At 42.3% G+C, this 12352-nt stretch overlaps 1 protein-coding gene across 7 annotated transcripts in view; it reads left to right on the forward strand.

Annotated features, from left to right (window-relative positions):
- The window catches only part of RGS6 (regulator of G protein signaling 6), a 292576-nt gene that overhangs the window by 210869 nt on the left and 69355 nt on the right, over nt 1-12352 (forward strand). For 6 of the 7 annotated variants that reach the window (XM_063331460.1, XM_063331463.1, XM_063331462.1 and 3 more), the window contains 5 exons: nt 1701-1751; nt 3144-3250; nt 6014-6065; nt 8779-8843; nt 11785-11861. In XM_063331460.1, coding sequence (XP_063187530.1) covers nt 1701-1751; nt 3144-3250; nt 6014-6065; nt 8779-8843; nt 11785-11861 — 352 coding nt within the window. The remainder of the gene's footprint in view (nt 1-1700; nt 1752-3143; nt 3251-6013; nt 6066-8778; nt 8844-11784; nt 11862-12352) is intronic. The other variant, XM_063331466.1, reaches the window with a different exon arrangement.

Genomic DNA, 12352 nt, shown 5'->3' on the forward strand with positions numbered 1-12352 from the left:
TTTAAGTGAAAGCAGATGCTTCCCTCATCTTCAGGAGCTCTGTTGATTGCCTGTGGGGGACAAGTAAGTTGTTTCACCAGCCCTGGGTGGGAGAGGAGGGAGGTCAGGTCCATATTCCTCCTTGCTGCTGAAGTCTGCCTGGAGAGGGTTTACTGGTGCGCCTTGCAGAGTTGTGGGTCAACTTGCATTGGCCGGGGAGCGGGAGCTGCCACCCCCTTCTGCGTGGGCTAGAACCCACATTTCTAGTGTGAATTTCACCTGTATGGGAGAGTCACTCAGACCTGAAGGTATTGCAAGGGCCTGGGACACTAGCAATGCCTGTTGCCTCTCTCTCTGTGGCACATCGTACTTGTGACTCCTGGCCTTCGTTGTATTTAAAGTTTATGAGGGTGTGGGGATGCTCTGAGCCCATGGAAAGCAAAATGTTCTTCAGACCTTTTCTGGAACAGGCATCATGTGGCGTATCCTATTTCTTGAAGTACCCACCATGTCTGATCTCAGAAGTGCTCCATGCAAATGAGGTTCTCCAGGGTTTGTTTAGTAAGCCGGAACCATACGGTTGATCAGTTCCTTTTCTCATACGCTGTCTTCAACCAATATATCTCTCACAAAGCACAGCACTAAGTATTACTTAGTAATACTAAGTATTAAGAATGTGAATGCAAATATTTCTCAAAAATTGACTGTATGCTGGGAAGGACTTAGTGTTAGGACTGCATCCAGACACACGTCGTTGTGTTGTGCTGCAGGCTGCCATAACTCGGCACGGGCTTGCTAAATTGCCTCCAAGGGCCTTTGCTGATTGAGTTTGACTTTGGACAAGTCATGTTAGCTGACTTGTACACACCATTATGTTTCATTTTAGGCTTAGCTTTCTGAATATGGGGTTTAACTAAATTTGGTGCCCTGTCATGCTGTATTTTGATAAAAGGCCTTCGCTTCTACTGAACAGCGACAAGTTCTCCACTTCTATGACTTTCATGGGAGCAAGAGAGAGGTAGTATACATGCAGAGAATCAATCCTAGAGATCTTTGTGCTGTTTATAAGAATAGCAACAAGCTTTGTACTCCTTGATGGGCCCTGAAAACCTATTAAGCTACCTCATGGGCCTTAAAGACTCACTTCTCTGCTCCTGGCCACCATGCTGCTGGTGCGATCGCTAGAAGGTGACAGCTCAACAGTAGTTCAGTTAAAGGGACAATGAATCGCACTTCCTTCTCCAAGACATTGCTTGTCTTTGACATAAGCGAGACTTTCCTCTATCTTTTTTTGACTGATAACTTGGTTCTGTACTTCTAGATTATTGCCTCTGATGTAACAGGTGCAAGGTACCAGTAAACTTCCTTCACCTCCTTGCTACCTAGCACCTGCAGAAACATAACTCCCTGTATGCTAAAATGAGAGAGAAGCAACTGGGAGAGAAAAAGTTACATGGAACCATTAGAGTAATATCTGCCTTAAAGTATATCAAGGCTCCTATTACACGGAATCCTTCTTGGGACTTAGTAGCTGTCAATAACTGTGTAATTAGAGTATGGCACAAGAAGGAAAAACGTTCTGAAAGCCCAGCGGAGATAAAAATGGAAAGGGAATAAAATTCACATCAGTTCTACTGTATCTGTCTCAATGTTATCTCTTTCTATGGCTCTCAAACCTTGTGGTCTCAGCATTTAATGCTTTCTTCACTTTTTTTTTTTAGGTGCTGATATTGTGCAGTGGCTTATGAAGAACCTCAGCATTGAGGATCCAGGTAAGGTGACCAGCTGGGGAGGAACAGCGGCTTCATCTGTATTGTGTCTGCCATTAGACAGTAGATAATATTTTGCTGCGGTCTAAAATGCCAGTAGAACAAAGTTGATTTAAGCATTGGAGGGAAGGAGGAGGGAAAAGAGATAAAAATCAACATCTTAATTAAGTCTAATGCCTTACACTGCAACAACCAAAAAGCACTTTGTAGGAGTCTTAGCCTGTCTGTGAAATTGTTGCTGCCTAAGAAAGCCTGGTTGATTTTAAGGTTGTTCCCAGACATAGAAAAGAAGTGGTGGATGTGGTTAAGCAGGCGAACGCAGTGGCAGGTTTTCATGATATGGAGAAAGGTAGCCATGACTGAAAGGACATACTGGCCAAGGATGACACAGACACCATCGTGGGACCACATGATGGCTGCGAATTTATCACAGCAGATAGATAAATGGATAATCAGCCATAAACAGTGATCAGTGTATGGGTCCAGTTCAAAGAGTTCACTCTTCAGAGAAATGAAAATTGTTTTGGCGCAGTTAAGAACTACTGGGAAAAGAAAGATTGGGAAAAAGGAGGAAAGATCTGCAGGTCCAGAAGTTTCTTTTCCTTTTCTGAAATGGGAAAAAAAATCCAGCATCTTACCTCCCGGTTTGTTTCTGCTGCCTACTGTCACCATGTAAAAGCAGAGACAGAGGCAGTGTTTTTTCACCCAGGGCATCCCCATACACACATCCCTTCTCATGAGTCCAGTCAAGTCTCAAATCTGAATTTCAGCTGCAGACAGTAACTTTATTATCTGCCTGGGGGCACATGAGCAGGTGATGTGTATTTTGCAAGTCTGAGAAAGTTGATGTAGCTTTTCACAGCTGACATTGGCTGAAAATCTGTGCAGATGTACCTCTGGTTGTGAAGGTTGCCCTGACAGTTGTTGGATACGTGCTCCCCTTTACCTCAGCACCATTTCCTCTAACAAATGGCAATGCTGCAGTGTCAGGATTTGTCTTTATGAATAAACATCCTGCTATTGACCTAGTGTTGTATGTGTTTGTCGCATTTGATAGAGGCAAGTGGCGTTCACTGATGGAACAGGCTTCTTGTCAGCTGTCACCTGTGGTGGATAATGTGCTTTGAATTGGATTTCAGACTCTAGAACTGGTGTGTGACAATTTGTAGACGTAAAACCAGCAGGTTAAACATTTGAGCAGTGTTTCTTCTGTATTGTAAGGCTGATTTCTGCTCTCCTGCCTTGTGTGGTAGAAGGTGTCAGGATGCGGTGTGGGTGCGGAGAGGCATGAGTGCACCAGGTCTTCATGTGAATCATTGCCAGGGCTGCTGCTGCAAGCAGAGTGTGCAGTGTGTGTCTTCCTGACATATCCCTGCTGTTCTCCCTCTTTCACAGGGGAAGCAATACACTTGGGAAGTCTTATCGCTGCACAGGGTTATGTCTTTCCGATCTCAGACCACGTCCTTACCCTGAAAGATGATGGGACATTCTATCGTTTCCAGGTTGGTGAGCCCTCTGCCTTCCTTGTGGCCCCTTCTACTGTCCCTGCAGTAATACTGCTGAAATTACCCGCTCTTTATCCTTAAGCATCCATTAGGTCTATGAAGACAGGGATTGAAGCTATCTTGGTAGAGGCCTTAGGATGTTATGTAGTCCCTTCATAAAGATCTGCTCTTTTCTACTTTCTGACCCAGTTTTTACATAAATGAACTGATATGTCCTGTGATTGTTTTTCATACATGATTTCAACACTGTTGTACTCAGAGTTGAACAAAACCAGGAGAAAGAAAATGACTTTCAGGTTCTAACTCTGATACAGAATTGAGTAGCCACCCTCCTGTGAAAAATGGACCAAGGCAAACTTTGGAGTTGGACATTCAAGCTCTGGCATAGCAGAAAATTCAAATTTTTATCCTCTCTTGGTCACAATTGGTGTGGGAAGGGGCAAGCTTCAGGCTTTGGCTCTTTTACAGAAGATTTGTAACCTTGGCAGTCACCTAAGCTGGGACATCTCTATCCCTCAGTGTCCCTGTGCCTCCAGATGTGTTCAATTTTTAAAGCATCCTGCACTTGAGTTCCATGTCCTTTCCAAAAACTGCTGCTGTCAACCTTCTAGATAACTGTTTGTGCTGCAACAACTGCTTTTGGACAGATTGTATAACTTTAAAAAAAGCAATAAGTTCAGACCTGGAGTCCTACTGCCTAATCCTGCTGGCTGAATTTGTATTTTTCTGTTAGGTGATCCCAGCCAGCTCCCTTACCTTTCCTGTGACCTCTCTTCTGTTCGCCCTCCCATTTCTCCTTTACGTTTATTTTCTCTTATTTAGTTTTTATTTGAAAAGCCTGTTCTCCTCTTTGCATCTGATGTTGCTGCTGCTCATGCTCACTGTCCTACAGCTAATCATAGAATCATAGAATCTTCAGGGTTGGAAAGGACCTTTGAGATCATCGAGTCCAACCATACACACACAGAAAAAACCCCTACGATCTCTGTCACTAGAGCATGCCCCGAAGTGCCAAATCTGACGTTTCTTAAATACCTCTAGGGATGGAGACTCAACCACCTCCCTGGGCAGGCTGTTCCAGTGCCTGACCACTCTTCCAGTAAAGTAATTCTTCCTAATATCTAACCTAAACCTCCCCTGCCACAACTACAGACCATTTCCTCTGGTCCTGTCATTATTCACCTGGGACAAGAGGCCAACACCCACCTCTCTCCAGCCTCCTTTCAGGTAGTTGTAGAGGGCAATGAGGTCTCCCCTCAGCCTCCTCTTCTCCAAGCTAAACATGCCCAGCTCCCTCAGCCTCTCCTCATATCACTTGGCCTCCAGACCCCTCACCAGCCTGGTGGCTCTAATGTGGTATTGTGTTATCACATGAGACCAATGGCACCGTGAACAAAGAAGCCCAGGAGATCACAGACCTCCCCTTATCTCCCCCCACCTTCTGGTTACTTGGCATCATTCAGGCTAAGATTTTTCATGACAGCTCCCTTGCTTTTCTCAAAGTCCTATTCCTCCTGTCGTGCAAGACTTGACAGAAGCAGGGATAATACCGATTGTCCATTTAGTTGTATTTGTCTCTCTTTTAAAAGAATGACACCGTAAGAAGTTGTCCTGTGCAGGTCTCAGAAGCTAGATTTTAAAAGCAGAGTATAATTTAATTTCTTTTCGTTATTTTAAGCCCATGTAAACTACATCATCAAATTGTCTTGACTGCTTATTGACTTTTCTTTTCTTTTCCTTATCTTTTCTACAACTTTTGCTTATTCTTTGCCTGTTGTCACTTCCTGTGACAGTTCTCCTCAGCCGTTTTCTGCAAAAATAACACAATAGAATCATTTTTCTTTTCCATTAGTCTCTTCTTGCCACTTTCTACCTCAACATCAGTCCCTCCTTCCAACAGTAGCTCATCATCTTGTGAAGTTCGTGAGATATATATCAGTGAGGAGCATTGAATCCTGTATTGTTTGATCCCTCCATGTTTTCTCACTGTACTTTGGTGCAAGGAATAGTCTTTGTGTGTGTAATATCCTATGCCCGTTTGTGGCATTACATCAGTAACACAAAACCGTGTTTTGTAATTTGTGTGATCACAGGAACATTATTTTTCATTCATGTTAAAACTGAAATACAACCACACGTAGGTAATATCTTGTAATTAATTGTAACAACTGCAATATGCAGACCTGGATAGAAAACAAAAGCAGTAAGCTTAGCAGGACTTCTGCTTTCAGAACGAGACTAATCAGCTGAGTTTTGACCTCTGACATCTGTTATATTTAAAAAGTAAAATGTTTTCTAGGCTGCCAACTACACTGGTACCTGCTCCAAAAAACCAAGTGGTGTTTAGCATATATAAAAGGCTATAAGGATTCTCCTGCTCCTAAAAAAAAAAAATAATAATAAAATTCTAGGTGCCTCTGAATTCCTCCTGGGGAAAGAGGAGGTTCTGGAGTAGATGATAAGAGGTCCACATTCAGATGAGATGGCAACAGGGTCTAAAATGTCATCAGGATAATGGACATCCTCCTCAAGAGGTGCTTGTATTACAGCATCTCTATTTACCTCCAGTGAGGAACGTTAAAGGTGATACCTTCCTGGAAAAGCTTCCTCACGTTTACTGAGATCTGTGGCAGTGTTTCCCCTCAGGACAGAAGCTGGCCCATAGAATTTGTGATTCTTCCTTTTGTACTTGTAATGTTTTTCTGCATCTGAATTGTTTTTCATCTCTTAAATTAGAAAAATGCTTATGTTGTTTCTTAGGCACCGTACTTTTGGCCTTCAAACTGCTGGGAGCCAGAAAACACAGATTATGGTGAGAGTATACTTACTTCATTGTAGAAAGTTAGTACAGAAAGTTTGTGATGGAAAAAATTGTCTGTAAAATAATTACTGTTGGCCATCTAAAGCCTTCATCAGCAGAATTTCTTGTCAGACTGCAGCATCAGAGGCAGATTTGTGCCCATCTCAAGTACGTGAAGCAAAATCGCAGGGTGTCTCAAGCCCACAGAGCTGTAGCCATCGAGTTCACTGGGGCCAGGGTTTTACCTACCGTTACCTTCATTCTCCCGTAGCTCTGTTCGTTTCAGCAGGATTTATGGCAAACAGAATACTGCTCCTTGGGAATCTTAAATAATACCGGTATTGCTTTTGTGGGAGAACATACTCTGATCTGTAGCTGAATCTGATATGTTGATCAATAAAAAGTTCCCTCATCTGGGCACTCATCTGGCTGATCAATAAACCAGTATATAACTGATGGCAACCTATAGTTAAAGTTCTTTGATATATAACATCAGACTTCTTTTTCCCATTTTTTTAAGATTACCAGCTGACAGCTGGTAAAAAAGAGAAGACTGAGCATGGTTTATGAGCTAATAAACTGCAACATGGTGTGTTAAACATGTGAGTGCCTGCAGACAGTGATAATACATAAAGAAAATATGTCAGTGTTGTTATCTTTAGCTGTCTGCATGCAATGTTGCTGTCTTTTGCAGAACTGTACTTCTTTCACAGTTAAATGATAAAATCAATTGTTGCATCCTGGTGTGGTGTTGGAAGAGGAAGTGAATCCATGTGTGTGCTCATAAAACAGGAGCTTCTGGAAGTGCTTCTTTTGAAATATCTTGTAATCTAAGATCAGTTTAGAACTCCTCCCTGAATAATCAGGGTTTTTTTCTTTCCCCGGCAATAATTATTCATCATTGTGGATTCTGGAAATCATTTGCTGGGGTGGAGAAGTAGCCTGCAATGGTGTCTGTCATGTAATAGTTCATTTGCAGCCCTCATCTGCAGGGAAGCTAGCGTAGACTTACGTGTTTATCCCAGTAAGGGAACTGCTTAGGAGAAAACATGATGTTGTTCATTATATGCAAAATAATTTCCAGATTTTACAGTCACCATATATAACTGTCTGAACTGTGCTAAATATTAGAATAACAATCCAAAGAGGGAAGTTCTGCTTTTTCCTATAATACCTGACTGCTTTTGCAGTCAAATTATTGCACTGCAAGGGCATTGAGTGGAACGGTACACTTCAAAATAAAGCCATATATGAGCTGACCCACAGCTGGACAAGCTGCAACTGCATTAGCTCTGAGCCCTGTAGTGACAGATTTTCATCTGCCCCAGAAATCTCTAACATATGCTTATAATCAGTCTTTGCATATCAGAGGTCTGTACAGATGGAGTCTTCCCAGGAATTAATCCCAAACTAGCAGTAGACCCAAATAAAACTGAAATCCCAGCAGCTCTTCATACTTTCTCTATTTGCATGGATCCACTCACAGGACAGGAACTAACTTGCTAATGGCAGGTCACTGCCTAACATGAAGAAATACTGTGAGATGACTGAGTCTCACTTTATTTGGTGTTGTAAATGGTTTACAGATGAAACTGCTCTTCGGATGTATAAATACACATACACATGAACTGATCGTCTCTGGTTACCACGCGTTTTATGAAGCTTAGAATTGTAGGAATAGCATAGAATAGAATTACGAGTAGCATGGTTTTATACATATATTTTTAAATAGAAGAATAGGTTTCCAATGGAAAACATCTATGACGGTGTCAGAAAATTGTATTTATCAGGAAACCAAAGCCCCATAGTTTTCAAAGAAAAGCAGAAATTTTCTCCAAAAGATTTATTGCAGTGTTATGTAGATGATGCTTTGCCTTCTGCTCCGCTCCAGCTTAGTATGCTGATGGGCAGTTAAGTACCTGGCCCTGCAGCACGGGAGAGAGCACAACACAAGGAAGCTCGAAAATGCACATTTAAATCCATCCCAAAATGAGAGCACTGGACACCTCTCTTGCGCAGAGTTCAGACCTGGCTGTATACCCAGGGTGTGCTGGGGACCTTGTGTTTCAGCCTGTAATGGAAATGGGGTGAGCTAGCGGTCCAGCTGAGGCTTTCCCAGCAGGCAGCCCGGGACTGGTTTGGTGTCATGCACTGGGCTTATCGTGACCCTCAGAATCCCAAACCACATCAGTTTCTGCAGTGTCTGCCTATGGTGAAATGCGAGAAGGCTTTTCTTAACAGTTTGAAATGCGTAGAATAAGTGGATGAAGCATATGAAAAAAAAAACCGCTCAGATCCTGCCTTTAAGATCTGGCCCGTATTTCTGTTTTCATTTCAGTATCCTGATTATTTTTTTTCTTTTTTAAACAAAAGGAGAAAAGAAGTGCAGGGCTGCTCGCTTTGGCAGGCATATCCCCAAAGTGCTGAGGGGAACAGGTTGCTAATGCTAAATCTTTTACCAGCCCCAGAAGCAATTGTGCCTTTCTCAAACATCTTGTTAGGTCCTGGCATCTACTCTCAGCACTTTTAAATGAGATGTCCCAGATGTTTACGGCCTCCGAGATTACTAGTGGGTAACGTCAGCTGGGTATTCAGCCCTCTCATTCCTTGCCTCATGTTGCTTTCTGATGAGAACAAACTGTGCATGGGGTGCTTTTTTCTTTTTTTAAGATCTAGTACTAATAATCTGTCTGTAATTTGTTTTCCTTTCTGTTTCTCCCTTTAGCCATCTATCTTTGCAAACGGACGATGCAGAACAAAGCTAGGCTGGAGCTGGCGGATTATGAAGCCGTAGGTACACTGCTGCTAGAGTTTAAAGCTGAGGGGCGCAGGGAGAGCTTTGCTTGCCAGTTGAGTGCTGCCGTTTTGTGCCTTGGGGTCAGCCTTTACTGTATCTTTTTTTTTTTTTCAGTTGTCAAAATTGTATTGAGGTTGATCTGGAACATGATTGGGGAACATCCCCGGCTTTGCAACATCTCAAATTAAAGCATCTGCCGTACAGCCAGATCGCCAAGACTTGGGGAGATTACATAGAGGTTTACATTGGTTTCCTCTTTCCAGTTAACAGTTCCTGGTTTATATAGCAGATATTAACACATGAAAATGATGACTTTCGGGTGCATTATTGGGCAATTAAGTTGCTGATGACTCATCTAGTTACAGACCTTAAAAGGAAATTTTTCAGATTTTAGACTTGCGCTGTTTTCAATATGCCATATAAAAACTATTGCGCAAGCTTATTCAGGGCATGTTTTCTGTTATGAAATGATTATCCATAAAAATATCCTCAACCTTGGCTTCAGATTGTGCAGGGTTTTGTTGGATAGGAGTGGGAAGATGGCGGCAGGAGGGGCAGGGCTGGTGTGAGTGTAATGTTCTGACCAGCTGAACTTTTCTTTCTATTATATTGACTTTTTTTTTTTGCTAGCTCAACAGTGTAACAGCTGAATTTCAAATGTGAAGGTTTTTGTTGGAGTGTTTGTTTACAAAGCTGGTTCTGGGGGACTTCTGGGTTTGTGTTTATTACAATGAAAACATTTATATTGCAGATATTTTAGGGTTTTTTTTCCATGTATGAACTTTTTCCCTCTCCCTTATCTTCCACATTTTGGGGCTTTTGTGCACGTGGATATATATACATGCCATTCCGTCCTTCCAGTGAAGAGCATGCAAAAATCACCACTTACCTAGTCCACCCTGGAAATGCATCCAGAGTTCCCAAGAGTTCTAATCTTGAAGTATGGGCATAAAGGAAGGAATATAATAATCTGCATGCACTTACACATCCTTTTGCTGAGCTTTCGCTTCTGAATATTGTTGATTTCATTATTAAAACCATTAAAATTGCTTAGAGCCAACCAATTAACTGTAAGTACTCTAAAGATCTATCATAAAGCAACAAAAGGCCGTTCAGCAGCGCACACACTCCCACACACATGCAGCGAGGCTATGGCTAAGTACTTTTGCACGTCGCTGTCTACTGAGAGTAGCAATGCTCCAGTGATGGCAAATAATTAGATCTTGGCAGTCTCTCATTTTTCTTGTGAATATTGCATTGCACAATTAGAGACTGCTTCTGCATTCAAACTTTGCTCTCTTAATTAGAGACAATCAGATAAGAATGGCACCGACTCTTCCGAGTCATTATGGGCGCTGAAGCAGATCATGCAATGGAGATATAAGCTGAGCACAAGGGAGAGAAACAGGAGTGGGAAGGAGCCCTGTATATTTAATACACATTTTTGGAGATGTAATATGAGAATGCTTCCCCGTGGGCATCGGCACTGACCTGGAGTTTCCACAGACAGTCTCTACAAAGCACCTCAGGGGACATCTTCTCATTTTTAGGTTCTGCTTGCAGGATTCATAGACAACCCCTAACCCCATTTATACTGGAAGAGCAGGGGTCTTGATGATATGATTAGGCTTGCATAATTGCATTCCATTTTGTTTCTAATTGGCCAAACATAAGCGTGATTCAAATATTGCTTCAATTGGGGATGTTTCATTGGCTTCAGCATATTTACTCCAGAGGGCACATGTGAACATAATTTAAAATAAAATTAAAAAAAAAGAAACCCACAAAAAATTGGTTTTGCAGATAATTACAAGTAGTTCTTCCTTGTAGCCACAGTTAAGGAAATCATCACGGTTCAGCACAGCTGTAAATCATTTGCTTAACTGTTTTTTTCCATCTATATGGACTGAAACTCTTACATGGACTTGGTGGTAACAGGGCCAAGCTTTATTCCTTGTGTTATACAAGAGTTCAAAATAAATAGGAGGAAGGTTTCTTCTAGCATTGAAATGCATGCGCTTAAGCACTTTCTTGAAATAAAGGGAACAGGTGTAAAAAGAAAATCAATAGTGTTCATTTCAGTGAAAATTTGCAACAGTTGAACCAGCTGTAATGGAGAAGAGCATCAGGTTAATGGTCTCCTAGGCCTCCTTGTCAGGGTGGGTGTGGATATGTGGCTTTGGGGGGCTATTTGAGCCTGAAATTCTGTTCACGTCCTGAGTTATCTTGAGTTGTGATGAAGTCACATCCACCTCCAAATGTTCAGATCACGACGCTCTCTGTAATGGGTCTGGACCAGAGCTCTTACTTCAGACGCAGAGCGAGGCTGCATCTGGACCCAGTCTTTGCAGCGAGCGACGTTCATTGTTCAGACAAACAAGCTATTTCCTTTTATGAATCATCCTGGCAATCCCCAGCCTTCAGTGCTGTGCAGCTGCGTGATGCTCTCGGCGCTGAGCAGGACTGGGGAAAGCAAGGGATTACCAGGCTTTGCACCTTAGCAAAAAGCCTGAAGAGAAGAGAGTGGTGGGGGGGAGGAAGGGAAAGTAGGGATGAGAGGGAAACGTGCAGGTGGCAGCCATCTGCTATCAGAAATGAAAGTCATCAGCTTCACAAAGCTTCTCAGTGTTATCTTTTGGGAACAAGTCCATCACTATTTTCATAGCAGAGCTCAGGCTGTCTTCATCACGCTCCATTACTTCTCCCTGACAGGGCCCTCTTGGCTGCAGCCTGAAAGGATGTGTTACAGCCTTGCTTTGCCTGCAGGATAGTTCACCTGAAACCAACTCCGACTTCCGTGTCTTCAGTTTTCCAGCTTAAAAAAAAAAAAAGGAATAAACTAAGCAGCCTACACACTAACTGTGCTCTTAAGCAGCAGTTATAATTACAGGGATTAATTGATTAATTGTTCTTACTATTTTCATCTTTTGTCAGGAAAACTTAGCAAGACTTCAGAGAGCATTTGCAAGAAAGTGGGAATTCATCTTCATGCAAGCTGAGGCCCAAGTGAAGTGAGTAATCCTGGAGCACTAAACTGTACCAGTGTTTAGAGCTGTGAAGGGAAGGGGATTCTGTAAAGATAATATTTTTCTGTCAAAGTCTTTACTGCGACTAAGCTCAGAAGGTGTTGGTGAATTTTAATCACCAGCAGACCAGAAAGAATAGAGAGCCAATTCTGAAGGTTTGTGCCAGAATCCAAAAGATGGATTTAATTATCTGTACATGGAAATGTTGGTCAGGAGCTCCTGGAACTGGATTCATCATGGGAGCTTGGGCAGTTCACTTGCCTGTTCTGCTTCTACTTTTGTGTAGTGTTTTTGTTTTGTGTAAATGGCGAGAACAGAACTTTATCGTCTGTCTGCGTTACTCCATGCTTGTAAAGTATTTCTGAGTTTAAAAATACTGCCACTGGAAAGTGATTATAAGGGTGGTATTTACAGTAGACTGGATTTGGTTTTCTCCTTTATACCAGTCCCCATTGGACTCCATTGTACCTCTACTC

Source organism: Chroicocephalus ridibundus, chromosome 4, assembly GCF_963924245.1.
Source record: "Chroicocephalus ridibundus chromosome 4, bChrRid1.1, whole genome shotgun sequence".
Lineage (NCBI taxonomy): Eukaryota > Metazoa > Chordata > Aves > Charadriiformes > Laridae > Chroicocephalus > Chroicocephalus ridibundus.